Source organism: Lotus japonicus, chromosome 1 (assembly GCF_012489685.1).
Source record: "Lotus japonicus ecotype B-129 chromosome 1, LjGifu_v1.2".
Taxonomy (NCBI): Eukaryota; Viridiplantae; Streptophyta; class Magnoliopsida; order Fabales; family Fabaceae; genus Lotus; species Lotus japonicus.
The window spans coordinates 117,058,327-117,079,261 of record NC_080041.1 but is presented as its reverse complement, the minus strand read 5'-3'; the positions used below and the strand labels follow the sequence as shown (position 1 = coordinate 117,079,261).

At 36.2% G+C, this 20,935-nt stretch overlaps 2 protein-coding genes across 5 annotated transcripts; one reads left to right on the top strand and one right to left on the bottom strand.

Annotated features, from left to right (window-relative positions):
- Positions 1-3,345: 3,345 nt before the first annotated feature.
- LOC130729692 (chloride channel protein CLC-a) lies at positions 3,346-8,022 on the top strand. The gene is made up of 6 exons (XM_057581517.1): positions 3,346-3,709; positions 3,848-4,048; positions 4,187-4,364; positions 5,257-5,789; positions 6,443-7,598; positions 7,748-8,022. The coding sequence occupies exons 1-6, from the start codon at positions 3,519-3,521 to the stop codon at positions 7,853-7,855; spliced, it is 2,367 nt and encodes a 788-aa protein (XP_057437500.1). The 5' UTR covers positions 3,346-3,518; the 3' UTR covers positions 7,856-8,022.
- LOC130729693 (uncharacterized) lies at positions 7,890-16,665 on the bottom strand. 4 transcript variants are annotated; one of them, XM_057581518.1, is made up of 15 exons: positions 16,422-16,662; positions 16,205-16,319; positions 15,519-15,630; positions 15,140-15,184; positions 14,982-15,049; positions 14,822-14,876; positions 14,642-14,721; positions 14,444-14,527; positions 13,639-13,752; positions 12,999-13,117; positions 12,785-12,902; positions 11,137-11,270; positions 10,899-11,052; positions 10,734-10,813; positions 7,890-8,304 (listed from the first exon to the last, which is right to left on the bottom strand). In XM_057581518.1, exons 1-15 carry the CDS (start codon positions 16,613-16,615, stop codon positions 8,217-8,219), a joined length of 1,560 nt encoding a protein of 519 aa, XP_057437501.1. In that variant the 5' UTR covers positions 16,616-16,662; the 3' UTR covers positions 7,890-8,216. The 4 variants fall into 4 exon arrangements, with proteins under 4 accessions (XP_057437501.1, XP_057437503.1, XP_057437504.1 ...); XM_057581521.1 differs by having other exon boundaries at positions 8,244-8,304; positions 10,744-10,813; positions 16,422-16,664; XM_057581519.1 differs by lacking the exon at positions 7,890-8,304 and adding an exon at positions 9,728-10,575 and having other exon boundaries at positions 16,422-16,665.
- Between the last annotated feature and the right edge of the window lie 4,270 nt (positions 16,666-20,935).

Below are 20,935 nucleotides of genomic sequence, written 5' to 3'. Positions count from 1 at the left end.
CTAATTAGTTGGCATTCATGTTCAAATTAATGGACGCAATATAGAACCCAATAAAAGTTAATGGATCGGATGCAATAAGATTTTTTTTTTGACAATTCGACATTAAAACTAGCACAACTAAACAACTAAGATATTGCTAACTAACCAAGTGTATAACTAGTAGTGAATTTTATGTCTATCTTGCTTCCAGTACCCACATGCCCTACGATCTTGTCTCTTTTACTCCATGTGTCCTTGAGAGACATTTCTTCTTAGTATATAACTTGCTTTCCTGCTACTGGATCGGGCGAGCCCCCATAGGTGCAACGCCCTAGGACAGCCCGCCCCTGGCTGGTTGCATGCCTTATAAACTGGGCCTATACGCACGGCCCATATGGCCCATTAGGAGCAAGTCAGAACGCAGGGTCCACACCCCACACCTATAAATAGGTAGCAGTTATCAATTGAAAATGACTTTGGCTCATTTCTTGATAGTACAAGTGGAATTCAGCTATTCTCTCTCTCTCTCTAACCTCTCTTTCTAGTGCAACCTCTCTATACTCTAGATACTACCCTACCACACAATGCTCCATACTGGAACAAACTACCTTAAAATAAACTTCCTCCGTTTCCTATTTATCTGTCCAGGAAGAGAAGGTTTACACAAATTAAGGAAATCAATTAATTATGTTGATTTTCATAAAAGTATTATTTGTTTTCCTATATCACCCTTTAAAATGTATTTTATCTTTCTTCATTTATTGTTTCTGTAAGGGTATTTCTTGGTAAAACATCAATTAATGCTCTCTTGAAACTCTAAGTGGACAGATATATAGGAACAAATTTTTTTCTTCAAAGTGAACAGTTAATAAGGAACGGAGGGAGTATTTGAATTTGAAATCAAATACGTTCGACGTCCCTTTTTTCAAGAAGAAATGTTTATCACTTTTCCCTCTATAACTTAGTCATTTGTAGGCTAAGATTAGGCATAAGGTCTTCAAGGTCTTACACCTCTTTTCAAGACAACTAGCAGCCCCTTTACTCACAACTTAGACACATTTCTAAGTCCAAAACAAGGTCTTCCATTGGAATCAAACCTGTTGAGTTTTGAGGAGTCTAACACGAATCCTCATAAATGTCTTGTTGTTTGATAACTTGCCTCGAGATTCAACATGAACCCTCCTAACTGTTTTGTTGCTTGATAGCTCACCTCGAGATTCAACACAAATCCTCCTAATTATCTTGTTGCTTGACAACTTCGTGTTTACTGGTTGCTAATCAAGAATCAAGACACATACGGTCTCTTCTTCTTCATAAGTGTGGCTCTATCAATCCTTCAACCTCAAAAGACTTCATATTCCATGAACCCTTCACTTTCCAAGTTTTGGAGTGAAATTCCATTTGAACAAATTGTCCTTGAAGCCACAAGTCACTTTTTTCGACCCCAAATGACACCCTTCGAAGGACGGATTTCAACAGACTCAATCGAATTTCCAGCCCTTAATGTACCTTTCATTTCTTCCCCAATTTTGAGTTGAGGAATCGGGTCTAGATTTAACAAAAGATTGTAACTTTTTGAATTGCACAATTAGTCCATAGAGGCATTAATCACTTTCTATTGAGTTATGCCCTGTTTGAAAGAGTTTATTTGAACTTGTCTTATATATAACATAAACGTTCATGCAAGTGCTTGATAGAGCTTCTTGTAAATGACTTATAACCTGCTGTTTTGAACTTATTTTCATGTTCAGATTGACTTATAAATAAGAACTTTCTTGTACCTACAACTTGAATTCAATTTATTTCAATATATTTATCAAATTAACTTATGAATAAGCACTTATGTGTTAAATGCTAGCTAATTATCATACGTGTTTAATTAAGTTGTTTATCTTATAAGCACATTTAAAGTAAAAAAGAAAGAAAGAAAACTTTAAGTTTACATACGATAACAATAACAGTAAATCGTAATATCAATGACATTTTAATAATTGCTTGTGAGTTAGTCAAAAAGTAAGAAAGAAAACTTTAGTTTAAACAATAAAATTTTCTTAAAGACCGAGTTTATAATTGAACGTGATGAGTTGGTGAAAAAGTAAGAAAGAAAGAAAACTTAAAGCTTTAAACATTGACAGTAACAGTAAATCACAATATGATAATAGAAAATTATGATATGATCCTCAATTTGTTTTAGTTTGAAAATGGGAGTGGAATCCTTCGCAAACAAGCAAAAACTTAAGGCTAAAGATAAGTAAAGCATCGCCATCCATGTATCCATCACATTTACAAATCACATGACAACTTGGAAGATGCACACATAAGTTTAATTATTCAATATATAGTAATATTATGCAATACTATAATATTACATTAATAATAATAATCATCACACATAAAGATTTGAACATAAGCAGGTAACCTATATCCGTTCATGACAAAGAATAATCGCATTTACTATATTTTGTGGCCCTGATCATTATGAGCCAAGAATCCTGGACTATTAAAAGGAACAGCAGAAAAGTAAGGAAACTGCTTCATTAACAAATAATAAGTTGTTTGACGATATGTTTGTGTTACATATATTTTTAAACCAAAATTTAAATAAACTTATGCTAGGAGCTGCTCGTATGAGTTAACAAGAAAAGACAAATTTTCATAATTTTTTAACCTCCATAGGCGAAGACTAATCTCCTGATACTAGTAATTGAAATATTTCATTACTCATACTCAAATGATGTCTCAATTTTTTTGCCTTAGTAGCTCCGCTCATGTCTTTTATATTTGACATGATACGATCTCATTTATGTAACATAAAATTGAGACATCATTTAAAGACACAAAATATGGATCTTTTAGCGTTAGTGCTAAAGTGAATAGCCTAAATTTTTTTTTTTCATACACATACATCTAGAGATGTAACCCAATAATAAAAAACTTCTCATCTCCAATTATATCACAGTAATGATACATAGATCTCGACATTTACGTGTTTGGCAACAGTTTCGACCGCCACTAAATACGAAATATAAAAATAAATATTTAGACCACTAATAAAATTCTCAACTTTTTAACGGTAACCATAGCTCCCAAAAGCCGTGTTGATCATTTTTTTTTTAAACTCTGCAGATTTGTGGCAATCAGAAACTACCACAAAACAAAGTATGTAGCGGGAGTCCCGGGAGTCCGTATGTCTATCAACATTATTATCCCTTAATCTCATCTCCAAGTGTGTATTATAACATGAATTTTATATTCACCATGTGGATGTGGCTTGTGAATATGAGTGATCCCAAAAAGGGATGGAAGCCATTTACATAAAACAGTTGTCAGTTGTCAAGTTTTCATCAGTTGAATAAATAATTGGCATGACAAATTACAAACGAACATGTAGACATTAAAGAAGATAATAGATGCGGTCTCCACTTTCTCATAGTTGAGGTGTCTCACTTGTTGAGTTTGTGCTCATCCAAAACCAACAGAAAATTCACCAACTTCAGAGAGCCTTATAAGTTCTCAACAACTTGTGTGTTGTTTATCCGATGGGAGAAGAAAGCTTAACAATCCATAACAAAATGGAAGAAGTTGTTGAAAGAGAAGAAGAAGAAGTAATAGACCCAGAAGGCAATCCACTAAATCAGCCTCTACTCATCAAGAGGAATCGGACACTGTCTTCCAATCCACTTGCTCTGGTCGGAGCAAAAGTTTCCTATATAGAAAGCTTGGACTATGAGTAAGTGCACGTTTCAAAATTCTTCTACAATTGATTTTAAAGTCATAATCAACTTTAGGATGAAAGTTCTATGAGCAGCTTCAGAGGGTGTCAGAATCAATTCTGAGATATGAGAAGTTGATCCAAACTTATTTGTAGGATAAATGAGAATGATCTGTTCAAGCATAATTGGAGAAGCAGATCAAGAGTTGAAGTATTGCAGTACATATTCTTGAAATGGACCCTGGCACTTCTTGTTGGACTTCTCACTGGTATTATAGCCACCCTCATCAATCTTGCTGTTGAGAACATTGCAGGATACAAGCTTCTGGCTGTTCTTAGATACATCCACACAGAAAGGTCAGATCCAGAACAACCCTGGAACAATCTTTCTAATCTTCCTCATTTCTATCTATCTATTTGCTTTCTTTCTTTTTTGTTTCAATCAATTCAGCTTCCTCAACAATGCAACTACTGTGTGACAACATTAATATGCAGGTACTTGGCGGGTTTCCTATATTTCACGGGCGTTAATTTGTTCTTAACATTGATTGCTGCTGTTCTGTGTGTGTGTTTTGCACCCACAGCAGCTGGACCGGGAATACCTGAAATCAAAGCTTATCTTAATGGCATTGATACTCCCAACATGTTTGGTGCTACAACGTTAATAGTCAAGGTAAGAATGTTATGTTATCTTCTACCCTGCTTCAACTCTTTCCTTCTGATTAACTCACACCAAAGGGTATAATTCATTCAACGCAATGGTTTAGTTTTCCTTTGGCATATTTGTTTCCTTGTTTTGTGTACTAAAGATGCAAAAAATTGATAGTTTCTCCGATCCTATATTTTTCCATTCATTTCTTTTCTATTTTTATATCCATATAAGCTTGGTGACAATTTTACTGATTGTGGCACTGATTTCATGAAATAATACATATGTAATTGATAAAATTATGGCACGACTACGAGTAGCACAGCTTGACAAGTGGACCCAAAAAATCAAAGGGAAAGCTCACAGGGATGGATAGTGTGTTGTTGGTTTCAATCATTTAATACTCAGCAACTTGTCCAATGAGTGGTAAACAAGAATAAAGTTATGTTTACATATAAAACACAGACACCTAGAGATATAAGGAAAAAGAGAGAAATGAAAGATATGATTAGTAATGTGATAGGAATAGAAGTGAGAAATAGTTAGAGAAATATAGTGGAAATGAGATCGTAGAGCAAATGAGGTGTGAATGAATCAAAATCAAGAAAATAATCATGGGGTGTCAATACTATCAGGCAGAAAATGTATAGAACACCACAAATTACAAAAGTGACTGATCAAGTTTCTTGTAACTGGTAAAAATTACTTCGGAAGTCTTTCTACAATTAATTCTAAAGGTAAAATCAATTATGAGAAGTTTACATGAGTGACTTCTGGGTGTCATAATTGATTCAGAGAGTTAATCCAAAGATGTTATAATAACTATTCACGTCACATCTCCATTTGGTCATTCATGTTTTTACCAGCAAATTGCCAATTCTTGTTCACACCACATCTCATGCATTTGTTATTGTAGATAATTGGAAGCATTGGAGCCGTCGCTGCAGGCTTAGATCTGGGGAAAGAAGGACCCTTGGTACACATAGGAAGCTGCATTGCTTCCTTACTAGGCCAGGGAGGCCCTGACAATTACAAGATCAAATGGCGCTGGCTCCGATACTTCAACAACGATCGCGATCGCCGGGATCTTATTACCTGCGGTGCATCTGCAGGAGTTTGTGCAGCGTTTCGCGCACCTGTGGGTGGAGTTCTCTTTGCCCTTGAAGAGGTGGCAACATGGTGGAGGAGTGCACTCCTATGGAGAACTTTCTTCTGCACAGCTGTTGTGGTGGTGGTGCTCAGGGCCTTCATTGAAATCTGCAACTCTGGGAAATGTGGCCTTTTTGGGTCAGGAGGGTTGATCATGTTTGATGTGAGCAATGTCACTGTTAGGTACCATCCTATTGATATCATCCCAGTTGTAGTCATTGGAATCGTAGGTGGGATATTGGGAAGCCTTTACAATCATCTTCTACACAAGATCCTCAGACTCTACAATCTCATCAATCAGTAAGTAATGACCACCCTTAGTCTCAAAACACGTTGCATATCATGAAAGTTTAAGGTCACATAGTTACTCATAAAAATATAGAAAATCACAAGACTTCATGTTCTACACTGACCACACAACATTAACCCATTACCCAATGAAGACTAAAATTGTGCCAGTCACTGTCCTTGAGGGTACAAACATGAGTGCTCAACTGCTCAAGGCCAAACAACTATGGCATCTAATGAAACTAAGGCCGAGTTAGCTTATTTGAGTTTATCTATACGGCTATACCATAAGAGCTTATGCATGTGTTTGTGTAAGCTTATGAAAATAGGTTGTGACCTACTTATTAGTTGTTTCGAGCTTATTTTCATAAGCTGCTCATATTAGCATATAAATACGTGTTTATGCCTACCTGTTAGATATTTTGATTTTATTTCAATGAATTACACAAGCTATCTTATGAATAAGTACTTATGTGATAAGCGCTTATTGTCATAAGTGCTTAATTCAGTTATTTATCTAAACACCCTTTAAACACAAAGCATTTTACCCCAAAGTATATTGGGGGTTCGCACTCTAATAAAGCAGGCCAAGTGATACAATTAAAATTGATGATATCTATGACATGATTCCTGAGATAGTATCTACCTACCTTTAATTTTTGCAGGAAAGGAAGAATGCACAAACTCCTCCTCAGTCTTGCAGTTGCACTCTTCACATCAGTGTGTCAATATGGTCTCCCATTCCTAGCAAAATGTACCCCTTGTGGCTCACTGCCTCCAGATTCAGAGTCTGTCTGCCCCACCAATGGAAGGTCTGGAAATTTCAAACAATTCAACTGCCCACCTGGCCACTACAACGATCTTGCCACCCTTCTGCTTACAACTAATGACGATGCTGTTCGAAACATATTCTCAACAAACACTTCTCAAGAATATCAACCCTTCTCCCTCCTAATTTTCTTTGCACTCTATTGCATATTGGGACTCTTTACTTTTGGAATTGCCGTGCCGTCCGGACTGTTCCTCCCAATCATCCTTATGGGCTCAGGTTATGGCCGCCTTATCGGCATCTTCATGGAACCTTACACAAAAAATGATCAAGGGTTGTTTGCAGTACTTGGTGCAGCCTCCCTCATGGCTGGTTCCATGAGGATGACTGTATCCTTATGTGTGATCTTCCTTGAACTCACCAGCAATCTTCTCCTGCTACCAATAACAATGATGGTTCTCCTAATAGCCAAAACTGTCGGAGACTGTTTCAATCCAAGCATCTATGAGATTATACTGCACTTGAAAGGCCTTCCTTTCATGGATGCAAATCCTGAACCATGGATGAGAAATCTCACTGTAGGTGATCTTGTTGATGTCAAGCCAGCAGTGATTTCCCTCCATGGAGTAGAAAAGGTAGCCAATATAGTAGATGCCTTGAAAAACACCACCCATAACGGTTTCCCTGTTATGGATGATGGGGTAGTACCACCGGTAGGACAGGCCAATGAGGCAACAGAACTGCATGGACTAATTCTAAGAGCACACCTTATCCAAGCATTAAAAAAGAAGTGGTTCTTGAAAGAGAGAAGGAGAACAGAGGAATGGGAAGTAAGAGAGAAATTTACCTCGGTAGAGCTGGCTGAGAGAGGGAATATGGAAGAGGTGGCTATAACAAGGGAGGAAATGGAGATGTTTGTTGATCTACAGCCTCTCACTAATACAACTCCCTTTACAGTGCTAGAGAGCGTATCAGTAGCAAAGGCAATGATCCTCTTCAGGCAAGTTGGACTTCGCCATCTGCTTGTGGTACCCAAGTATCAGGCATCTGGGGTTAGTATTGAAACTATTCAAACATGAATTAGATATGTCAGTATTTTTCTAGTAGAATCTCAGGAGCAAAATAAAATTCATGGCTGATCTTAAATTATATAAATTTCCATATATAAGTAACCTAATGATGTGATCTGATCTCTTAATAGGTATCCCCTGTAATTGGGATCTTGACCAGACAGGATCTACTGCCCTACAACATTCTGACAGTCTTTCCTCACCTGGCAAAACATAAGAACAGAGAAAAGAGGAACTGAAGCTTTCCTAGTCATTGAATGGCCAGCAGCTCTCTTGGCACAAATTGGTTTTTTTATTTCATGAGAAGTTATTACTCAGTTTTGTTTTACTTGAATTAAAAGCATGAAGATGTATAAGCTTCAAATTTGATTGAAAACTATATACATTAAATTCCTTCTACACAAAATTCATCAAATGATGAAATAAGTTTCCCTTTTTACTAGTACAAAACACCCCTCCTCCAAACAACACGCACACAAATGGACAACTCCTTCCACTTAAGACTACTACAACATTTATCCAATTCTTTTCTTCCGTGCAAAAATACAAGCGCTCATTCTCAGTTGTTAATGAAATCCCTGGCATTTAAGCATGTGCTAATTAATGTCTAGCAGCTCCTTGCAAGTGCTTTTTCTTTACTGGTTTCTTTTTCTGAGGGCCCCTCTTGAACACTGCTAGAACTTCAATGCTGCATTGGTAAATGAGAAATTAATATACTTTAATTTTTCAGGGAGGAGGGGAAGCTATGCAAAGAACAATCATAGAATCAACTACACTATGTATCCTATATATAATTCTGATAAAAGGATATTGTAAAATTTTAATATGAGGGGGAAAAATTCAAGGAGAGTGAGGGAACATACTCAAAGTAGATATCATGGCACGGATAATATATACAGAATGCATTTTATGGAGACAGGAAAAGCACTCCTTTATCTGACCTAGCAGAGTGATGGTTGACTTTCTTAAGTTCGTCACATGTTTAGACTTAGAGTACATACATAAAGCTTGTAGGGCTTCAACAAATACTAAGTTAAAATTACGTTGCACAAGCATGCCTCTCTGATTAGTCCATAAAATGTTTCACAGATCGAACATGATGAAAACATGACAAGTTGGATGCTTCTAGGGCATGCTAGTCTATAGTAGTGCTTTGTTAGGTTTGAGAAGGGGGCATGCTCACTGCTGCTGAGAACAAGAAAAGTTCAAATATACATCTCTTCTCCAAATGCAATTTAAGTGTCCTGGGTGTTTGGATTCCTGATTTAGTAGTCATGTTCATGTCTAAGTCTATCTGGATATGCTCCCTCTCCCCGTCCTGTCCTTTCTGCACACACTACACTTTAAAAGCTCTCGTACACGCACGCACTCACACACTCACAAACACAAATTTAAATGATTCATGAGTTGAACATAAGTCTGTGCCTTCGCATCAAAACATAAAGGCTTACATATATTTACTCCTTAAAATATCACTTTTTTTATCGTTCCCTCCTTAATTTTTATTGTTTTTGGTAACAGCGCTGAAAATTGGGATTTTATGAAAATTGGGATTTTATCAGAAGGCTAGAAATGAGATGAGGAAAGTTGTGAGTGAAGCGATCCAAGGCTTATGAAGAGTTACTTGGGACAAAAAATGGAGAACGGAAAATATAAAAGCATGCCAAAAAGAGAGAAAGAAAACAGAGAGATTTGGACCTGGTGAGACGTAATAAAGATGAAGAGGGAACAATCTTGGTTACGAAGGTATTAGAGAGAGATGGAAGAATTACTTCAACAAACTTTTCAATGATGGACAAGGATCGAACTATAGCATGGAAAGCTTAGAAGTGTGAGAGGATGAGCAAAATCTTGGATGGTAAATTTAGGTTGCACAAGCATGCCTCTCTGAGTAGTCCATAAAATGTTTCACAGATTAAACATGATGAAAATATGACAGGTTGAGAACAAGAAAGTTCAAATATAAATCTCTCATCTCAAAATGCCATTTAAGTTTCCTTGGGTGTTCCACTGTTCCCATTATTTGGGTTCCTGGTTTAGTGGTCAAGTTTCCAAGGTCTAACTCTATCTGAACATGCTTGCCCCCGACCACCACCCCCCCCCCTCTTCTTTTCCGCACACCTACACTTAGAAGTAAAAGGCTCCATGAATTGTACATAAGTCTGTGACTTTGCATAAATAAAATAAAGGTTTACATATATTATATCCTTGAAAGAATCCCTTTTCATGGAATTAGTCCCTCGGTAAATTTTATTTTGTTTTTAGTATTTAAAAAAATACAAAAAAGGCATATTTTTATTCCATAAAAACACCCTAGTGAGCAACTTAAAATGTACTATTTTCTTAAATGTAAACTTAAAAAAAATAGAGATACTAGTTCCCAAAAATTGTATATTATCAGGGACCAAGGATTAGTAATGACTAATGAGCATGATGACACAGTACAGTGTACATACATGGTCTTCTAAGTAACCAATAAGTATACAGAAACATTGAAAACTATTAGTTATTGTCAAGCAACCACTTATCCCAAAAGCTTAAGCTGTTGGGTAAGGGCCACATGAATGGTTTTATATTCTAACAGTTATTTTTGAAGTGGATAATAATGATAGAACCTGATAACTCAGAACTGTATATTATGTAATTTAGGGAAATCGATGAGCTCAAGAACTCTACAAAAAGGTAGTTTTCCAGAGTCTAGGAATCCTACCCAAAAGCATGAATGCCTCTAACCCTCTAGTCTCTCTCCCCCAAATGCGCGAATCCCTGGAAGCAAGGGAATCATGAGACACGTCACTAACTAACTCTCATTCCCCTCTCCTGACCCCACACTCCTTCTCCTAGTGTAAACTTTCCATATACTAGGCCTTCCACTAGATGCTCCTAAAATTATGTCCTCATTCGAATCAAGGCCCAGGTATCCTATCAAATAACCATATAAAGGTTGAGGTGTACAAAGCTGAAATGCAATTTCAATGTAGTTCAGACTTCAGAGAAAGACAAAAAAACAATTTATTAACTCCAAGTTCTTTTTTTTTTGCAAATATAAAAGAAACTGAAAGGAATAATAAATACTAAAAATAGATAAATTATAAGAAATTATAGGGAAAAAAAAACCTTTGGGTACCGGGAAAGAAGTTAAAACCATGAGCTTTCTCCAAATGCCATGCCTTACTAGACAACAATGACTTGCAATCCTGTCAGGCAGCAACTTTTAGAATGAGGAGTATTCAAGTTTGATAAAATCAAGATACACCCATCAAAGATTGATCATGGAAATACCTCTTTAAAACTTTCCCATCCACAACTTATATAAATAAGGGTTTTTGGTACTGATTGAGGGTCATTAACCAAAGCTGGTTTGCTACCAATATGGACTGAAGCTTCTTTAGCACGTAAAACCCATGGTCTTTTCTCTTCCTGGACTGAGTTTGAGCTGCAGGTAACGTGCACTAAATCAGACACTGACTTGGGGACATATTTTCAAATTGAAATATTGAGAAGTTCACAAATAAACAACCGTTCCGGTGATGATAGGACTTTACGCTCGATTGATGATATATCCTTCAATGCATCAATAAGGGATACATCTAGTCCTTTTCTAGGAGGATCAATGACAACAACATCTGAGCCCACAAGCCACAAAAGAGGCTCCTGTTACATGCAAATGATTCATACAATGAGCTCCAAAGAAAACATGACAACTTGACAAGGATAAAAGCTAAGAAACAGAATTTATTTTTCTCTTGAACGTAAAAAAATATATTGATAAGAAGTTAGGGACTTCAACCCAAATGTATCCTTCCCAAATAAAATCTTCAAACGCAATGATGAAAGATATATGCATAAAAGTTGCAGCGAAGTTAGGGTTAGCTGCCATTTTGGTCCCTTAGTTTAGTGATTCTGTAATTTTGATCCCCTGCTTTATTTTCTCAATTTGGTCCCCCAAATTCAATAATTATGTTATCCCCTACTTTTCTTTTCTTAATTTTGGTTCCCTAAATTTAGTGATTTTACAGTTTTGGTCCCCTATTTTTTAACTGTGGCAATGCATTAGTATTATGAATTCAATGCATTTTATTTGTAATTATATTTATCTCTTTTAAATCTCAATTTACTTCACTCGTTATAAATTAATGCTGTTGCCATTATTATTATTATTATTATTATTATTATTATTATTGTTATTATTATTACTACTACTACTATACGAGATCAATGTTTAGCATGAATATATATTTTAGATTATATTATAGGGTGAAAACTTTTTAATCAAGTATTATCAAATTAATTGAAATATAATTTGTTGATGAAAAAATATAATTTATTGTTGAAATAAGTATAAATAAGTTGCAAAAGTATAACTAACTAAATTAGCTTTATGTTAATAATACATGTTCAAGTGTTCAACCCATTTTATTATGCATAACTTTCAAGTATATGCGTTTTATATGAATAATTATTCATATGATTTAAAATTTTAGATAGACTAAAAATATATTAAAAACTTATATGACATAATATCAGACTAAAACATATTTCAAAAGACAATAGAAAATCCAACTAATTAGAATCTGATAAAAAAATTTCATGCAAAACATTGATCACGTATCATAATATGAGTTTTGATACATTCACACTCGGTTTCTTTTCCATCTCATTTTCACTCACTTTCTTTTCCTTTCTCACTCTTCTTTTCCTATCATATCTCACATTTTGCTTTCTTCTACTCCTATATCTCACTAGGTGGAGCTGTAATTAAAGTGTTTTTCCTAATAAAATAATAATAATAATAATAATAAAACAACTATATATCAGTTTAATTTACTTTTTGTTAACAATTAAGAACTTATTGAAAATATTACTTTCTAATGCACGAAATAAATTGAGAATTAAAAGAAGAAGATAAATAGATTGTAATGCATAATAGTTACTAACATTTGCCCTGTTTAAAAAATAGGACACAAAAATCATGGAATCACTAAACTTAGGGACCAAAATAGCTAAAAGAAAATTAGGGGGACCAAAATTGAGAAAATAAACTAGGGGGACCAGAATTAGTGGGACCAAAATTGAAATTAAGCCTTATGGTTATATAAATTAGAAAATAAAATTTCAGAAATGAAAGCATGAAATATATGATGAGGCTTCAGATATTAAACACTAACTTTCGAAGCATCAGCATGATGCCAACTGATGCTGCTGTTGACTGTGGAGGGCAAACGTGCAATAGTCTTTTCAAAAGATGCCTTCGACTCTTTATTAATCTCGATGCATTTGATGGATCTGTAAGACAACTAGAAACATAAATCCTTCAAATCATCAATGTAGTAGAAATTTAGAATATAACGTTTTCAAGGTTTAGAGCCATCCAGGTCATGCCTGCACTTTCTTGTGGCAGCTAATGATAACCCAATAACCCCAGCTCCAGCATACAAATCAGCAACAGATGATTCATGTGGAACATATTTCTGTAACTTTCGCAGCAGGGCATCAAAAGCCTGTAAGAAAGAGGACGGAAGAGAGGATAGATATCAGTCCTTTCATGGCTAATGGCACAGAAGTCCTCAGTGTTATGAGACTGCATGTTTTCATGCATCTCACTCCTCCTACCCATTAATGTGATTTCTTTTGGTTCAATGCTTACGAAGCACAAGCAGTTAAAAATAGAGCCTATTGTGTCCAATGAATGCCAGACAAACTCATGGACTCATCAACTTGACACTCTAAGACCTTGATATGATGCCCTTCCAAACAATATAAGTCGGAATAGTAAGACCCCTAAATATGTTACAACACATACTAAGGATATTTTACACAAATTTTCATATACATCTCGACGTAGCAACACTATATACATGTATGTAATATGTATGTTTGTCCGTCTCAAGATTTATTTATTTGCAGTGTGTGTGTATTCTGTCTTGTACCATGCTTAGATAGTAATTACTTGAAAAGATTGATTAAATGTATTTCCCAACTGCAATAAAAATTATGAAGATTAACTGAATAAGAGTCTTACCCGTGTATTTGCCTGTCCAAAACTAGAAGGGGCCAATGACACATCAATTCCACCTACATGTTCCCAAAAGTCTCTTTCTCCAATAAGATGTCTCCATCTATTCCCAAAAATTATCTGAGCCATCAAGTACATATTATCTGAGACAATATCTCCATCTTTTGATAAGAAAAATTATTCAAACATGATGAAGTTATCATATATTGTCTACAAATCTTAGTGAATTCTGCATACAATAATCATACATCAATATTGCTTATTTTACATAAACTTAATTGAACTGGATATATCAAGTTTAAGGGTTATAGCATCCAAAGATTGCCCCTCAAACATGTATTATGAACATTATTCCAGTAAAGGAAGACTATCTAGTATCTACAATAGACTCACAATGGATTCGAACCTTCCCTAGATCTCGTGATGGCTAGAGTTTATAATATATATAATTGTCCACCTTCAGTTCATATGATGTTCACAAAGGCAATCTAAGTTTAAAAGCCAAACATAATATACAGTAATGCAAAAATATTTATTAAGGCCCTATATTTTTAGGGAAAACTTGTATAACATCAATTAGTCCCCCCCCCCCCCAAAAAAAAGATGTGATACGACCATTATGAATCAACAATATCTGTGATATAAATGTACAGCATCAATATGAATTATATTCAAAAACAGTACATGAACCAAGAGCCGTACTTCCCTCCCAACTGCAACTACAACATCTATTTCCCTTGTATCACATACAGCATACCATTTTCCATTTTAATAAAAAACAAGTCATTCATTAGCACAAATTTAAGCTTACATTGTTAGAAGAAGTCTGAAAGTTGGCCCACACAGAGTGGATTAAATGAAGCCTGCTCCGTGGCCCACCATTTTTCCATAGAAACTACAATCAATCATATGAATCCTGACTTTCTATGGTTTAAAGGGAATGAACAGAAGAATTATAACAGTTAAAACAAAATATGATACTAAGATAAAAAGGAAGCAACAAGCTCACATTCGCTAATGCATTCATTTTGTCTACACCAGGTGACTGTTCGCTTCTTGAATTCCAAACCAATGTAACCTGAACCTTCCCTGAAAACAAACTTACATAAAACAGTGGTTAATTTAATTCTATTAACAAAAATAAAATGCCAATTCCATTTTTTGACACAATTCAGTAGTAAGAACTAACCATTTTTATATCTTTCTGGGGCAGGAAGAGACGTGTTGTATGTTGTCACCGCCATCTGTACACATCCATCCACAATCAGTTAATTTTCCCAAATTCAAAACTCCAAATTATTAACTGAATTCATCATCGACGCTCTTCGATTTTGTGCTAAACAATTCACCTGAACATAACGCAAATCACCGGTACCTTCATCTTCAAGATACGGCTCAATATCTAATTCAGTAATACCTAGGTGATATTGAGAAAAAGCTAAATGAATAAATAGTTGAAGAATAAAACATGATACATATACTGCTAAAAACAAAACCCAAAAAATACCTCGTCTAAGCAGCTCCACGGTTGCATTAATATTAGGATGATGAGCTGCACACAGAAGACACCACGCGCTTAATTAATGTAATTTCAAGTACCAAGTAGAACATTTTGAAAAAATACTCATACACACAAAACCAGATAAACCGATGTAGAGTTTTGCAATATGTACAAAACCTGAAACCCCTAACCCTAAATGGAACAGAAAACTGTAGTTCTGTACACATTAATCCCAGCTCTTATGAAACCAACAATGAATCAGTTTCTAACCTCAGTATCAATTTCAATTGTATTGATAAAATGTGACATGCATAAAAATAGAAACCGGTGCTATATCACGACTACCAAACGCATACATAAAGAATAATATAATCAAACTCTGGACCTTTGCATTCTGGAATGTCAATTACATTATGAGTACCCTCCTCATAGAGCCCGATGAGAGGGTTGGTTGAAGAGCCACGCACGGCCAATTTCGCACGGCACCTCCAACCCCACTGCAAAACAAACCAAACCAAACCACATAATGTCAAACCAAATAAGTAAATTAGCAAAGGGTGCTCTCGAGTTAACAACTTAATCAAAGGCTATAAGCACTTATCACATAAAATCTTATTAACAACTTAATTGAGAATAGAGCTAACATGTATCTGTCAAGCAACCAGTTATCCCAAAAGCTTAAGTTGTTGGGTAAGGGCTAAATGAATGGTTTTATATTATATTCTAACACACCCCCTCACGCAAGAGCCCTTTGGACTTGAAGTGTGGATAAATGCACATGCCCACCTACCATGTGCTTAAATTCCACTTTCAAATTAGAAAGTGGGGGGAGCATGGATCGAACTCTAAACCACTAAGTCATAGAGACTCTGATACATGTCAAGCAACCAGTTATCCCAAAAATGAATAGTTCTATATTATATTCTAACAGCATCCAGGTGTTTATGCAGAAACTAATATGAAAAACTTATTAATTAAAATTTAGAGGTGATTAGGTGAATGATAACCTACTTTTATAAAGCAAAATGAAATAAGTTGTAGTGAAATAAGAAGAGAGTTAAAGGAAGATACCAATTTGCAAGTATCAAATGTGAAGTCCTCGACGCCGTATCGATTAAAGAATTCGGTAGCTTCTTCCAATACAACCGGACGGTGGAGGTTGAACTCGTGCGTGCACCCCGAGCACCTGAAACAAAAATCAAAATTCGTGAGTGATTGAAACAGAGGGAAATGAAAGGTAACGGGGTTTGAGAGCAATGATGAGTAATGGAAGGAAGGGGAAGCGTACGATTGGAAGTGGGAGCAGTGGAGTGCGCACGTTGGCGGCGGGGGCTGTGGAGTTATAGGAGTTAGGGTCGCCGGCGAGATTTGAGGAGGCGGAGGGAGGGGGCGGGCGGTGGTGGTGGCGGAGGTGGAGGTGGAGGTGGCGTGGCAGGTGAAGAGAGGGAAGGACGGCGGAGCTGAGATTAGACGGAAGGTCATTTTCCGGTTCGGCGTTATCTGCAATTTGGAAAGCGGGAATGGATGAATGAAGTTAGTATATACAGTGTTATAAAAATATCTCCCATCACAGTGGATAAGTGGCATATTTAATTTCTATTTCTATCTAGATAGTTATTTTAAAGAGAAAAAGTTTGATGCACCGACGGTATAAAGTTTTTTTACACCGTCAACCAATCAGATTTTAAGGATGTGCCACATCAATTAATGAAATTAAATAAAATGAGAGATTTTCTCACATCCTTAGAATCTGATTGGTTGACGGTGTAAAAAAACTTTACACCGTCGGTGCATAGAAATTAAACTCTATTTTAAAATGGATGAACTACTATATACTCAATGTTATTAAAACCGAACCGGTGATCAAACCGATGAGGGCACTGGTTCACGGTTCATTGGTTCAACCGTAATGAAATCGTGGTCCAACCGGTTTTACCGCTATCAATTAATTAATATTATTTTAAATAAATATATAACATATCAGGTAATAATATTGAATAAAAAAAAGAAAAACATCAAACTACAAATGAAAATGACACAATATAGTCATAATTATATAACTAAAATAGTTGATTTAAAACAACAATAGATAAAATTAACTATAACTTCACAAGTAATAGAATAAAGAAATAAAAATTACACTCAATTTTATTTAATATATAAATTATGAAGTAAAATGATTGGTATTCTATTACACCATTCTATATCCATTGAGTAGAGTAATAAGTGAGTGCAAAATACAAAAAGTTGGAAATGAGAAAACATAAGAAAGATAATATGGTGAGAAGTGTAAAAGACTAAAAGAAAAAGGTTGAAAAAAAAGTGGAAATGGTGAGATGATACGTTCAGTAGGTGCCACAAGGAATAGGAAGTTATGGAAAAAGTCAAAAAGGTAATGTTGGGACTTGGGGTGCGTGTGAGTTTGTGAGAATTAAAACTGAGCATTAATTTTTTTCCTTTTCCATGCGCGTGGCACATTGTACATGTTTTCATTTTAGGTAAAAAATTCTGAACCGTTTAAACTGTTGAACCGCCAGTTTTGATCGGTTTACCGGTTTTTTGACCGGTTTAACGGTTTTTGACCGGTTTTAAGTACCTCCGGTTATGAGAGAGGAACGAACCGGGCAAGGTTCCAGTTCCCGATCAGAACGGTCGGACCGGCTGGTCCAGTCCGGTTCTGACAACCATGTATATACTACTACTATTTATATGAGTTGTAGGCTCATGTTCTGGTGACATGTTCATGTCAGACAAATTACCCGTGTCGGTCCACTTAGGACTGAGATGATTTAACCCAAGTTTTTCCTATGATCATTTAGACAAGCTTATTACTATGAAACAAACAAAGGTTAGGAAAGTCTTATTAGATGTCCCTCTGTCATACAATAGCTCTTAAGGGACTATTCCTAAAACCTACCAAAAATAGAAATTATTCAAATTAAATTATATTTAAACATTATTAGGTTGTTATAGAACCAGCCGTCAAAACGAATTTCAACTCCATCAATGAAGATTTGAAAAGCTTTTCTAGGACTATTCATGAGGCAACATGCGGAGCCAAGGAACATTCAGAAAGCTTTTGTTAACCTGCACCGAAAATCTCAGGAAGCGAACAAACATCTGAGATCAAAATCCCATCTAGACCTACCATGAAACCCACAATTGGTTTATTGTATTTCTTTTTAGTGTCGGAATCATCGCCTACCCTTCCAACGTCAGCATAAACGACCTCACCAACAACCACATCCAAAGAAGATGTGGCTTCACAATTACTCGCCTACAGACCCGAAACAACTTCATCCTCTTCGTTAGACCACACGTCCTGATCAACAGCAACATCAGACAACTTCAGCATTGATTTCGTCGATAGGGAAATCACTAGATGAAAGGTTCATCCCTATAGAACCAAGACATGTGTGCTCACAACTATCCCCCATGCAAATCCGGCAGGGCACCCTTAGGGAGTGGAACCTTTGTCGCCGAAACAACCAAAAGAAAGAGCTCCCAATGCGAAATGTATCTAGCCTAGTTCTAACCTTGACATCATCTTCCTCAGGCATCATGCGAACAAATCCAAACCGTTATTGTCGCCCTCGTCTCCTACACCGCTAGACATAAATGCTTCTGATTGTTCCAAAATGCGCAAAAATCTCCTTAAGTTGCGAATACAAAACCCCACCTGATATACCTTTAATGAACAAGGATGAGACATCACCATATTTTGACTCTACTAACATCGATCAACTGGATGCAGCATTAGAATCGATTGCCTTCTCCACAAGCCTGTCATCATCAGCCTCCTACCCAGGTCGCTCAAAATCGACCTCGCCATCACCAGACCACTTATCCTATTGAAACGGAATGAGGCAACACCACTAGTCACCATCGGCACCGACTTGACTCATAGGTGAAAAAACCCTAGTAGAGCTCATAATACTGTTTGAAATTAAATTTGATTTAGAATTTGAATTTCAGTATATATATTATATTATAGGCTTAATTCCAGTTTGGGTCCCTGATGTTTCAGAAAGGTGCGGTCTACACTCCCCTTGTATAAAACTTGCGGTCAAGGTCCCTCATGATTCCAGAACGATATATTGAGGCCCTTCCATTAAGTTCCGTCAGTTGACTAAACAGAACTCACTGACGGTGCATTTATTATTATTTTTTATGTTTAAAACATAATTATTAAATTCATTAGTGACGGAAATAATCTGTCACAAAGGAAACAGAGGAATGCCATGGGAGTAGTAAAAGCAAAAATTCTCTCTTGAGTCTATGTTCTTCATCTTCAAGCTTCTTCTTTTTCCAGAACCTTCCCTCTACCTCTTTGTTCTTCATCTTCAACTTTCTTCTTTTACTGAAAACAAAAATCCTCTATGTTCTTTACAGAATCAACCCAAAAGAACGAGATGTAACAAAAAAAAATCTTCAATCCCACCATCTTCTTCCCACCCAGAATCCATAACAAAGTTTCAGAACCAGAATCAGAAGATGAAGAATCCAAAAATGAGAGAAACATAGCTGCAATTTAGAGAAACCTAGAAGCAATTTTTCGCTCTTTTTTCATCTGCATCGAACGAGGACAATGGACAGTTATCTGTCGAACATGAAGGAAGCACGAGATTGAGGATTGGCCTGGTCCTTTCTCAACCGCCATGAAGATTATCAGACAGCGAGAGTCCAAAACCCAAATGCTTCAAAGCTCGCACCTTTCCTCCTTCATTCTGGATCTCGATCTGGTCTCTGGGGTTATCTCGTTGTGGGTTTCTCTCACACCTTTCCTCCTTCATCTCTGGTTGTTGTATTTACTGGGGTGGGGTTGGGTTTATGGGTGGTTGCGGCTCAGGAAGAGGATGACAAGGAAGAAGAACAATGGTAATCATCATTTTCGTTTGTGACGGATTATTTCCGTCACTAATTTGCTTTTCGGAATTAATGAATTTAATAATTGGGTGAAATTAGGGTTAGATTTGGGGGGAGTCGGGTTTGTCGAATTCGGGGGGAAATATTTGGGGGAAAAAAATTCTTAATTAAAAAGAAATGCCACGTAGGATTAATGAAGCAACTTCTGTTTGGTCAACTAACGGAAGCTAACAGAAGGGTACCGTTATCACGTTTTTGAAACATGAGGGACCTTGATCGCAAGTTTTATACACGGGGGGTGTATACCGCACCTTTTTGAAACATCAAGGATCCAAACTGGAATTAAGCCTATATTATATTAGAGTTATTAGTCAAAGTCAACTTAGAATTATATTGCAAAAAAATTATAATTTACATTAGTTGCATGTGTTCTTTATTAGCTTGGCAAGATAATAGAACATCATCTGCAAAAAATAAGTTTGAAATCCCAATACCTTCTTTAGTTATATGAATCAACTGCCAAGCACCCTCCTCTCTAACCTTTGAATTCTAATAGCAATTCGCTCCATGCAAAACATAAAGAGATAAGGTGACATGAGGTCCCCTGGGGAAGATTAGTTGAGGGATAAAGGAAGGTAATTCGAACCTCCAAAGTACAGATATGCTTGCATAACGAGCACCCCACATGATAAGATCAACAATAGATGGAAGAAACTCAAAACTATAGAGGGTAACCCGAAGAAAATCCATTTTACTCTGTCATATACTTTCTCCGATTCAATCTTCAAGGTAACTAAATCACCACCTCATCTATGAATGTCAATAGTATGCATAATTTATTGTGCCATAACAATATTATCGTTAGTGCCTCGCCTGAAATATAGCTTCCCTGCAACGGTCCTGCTAAATCTGATAGCAAAGGCTTGAATATGTTAA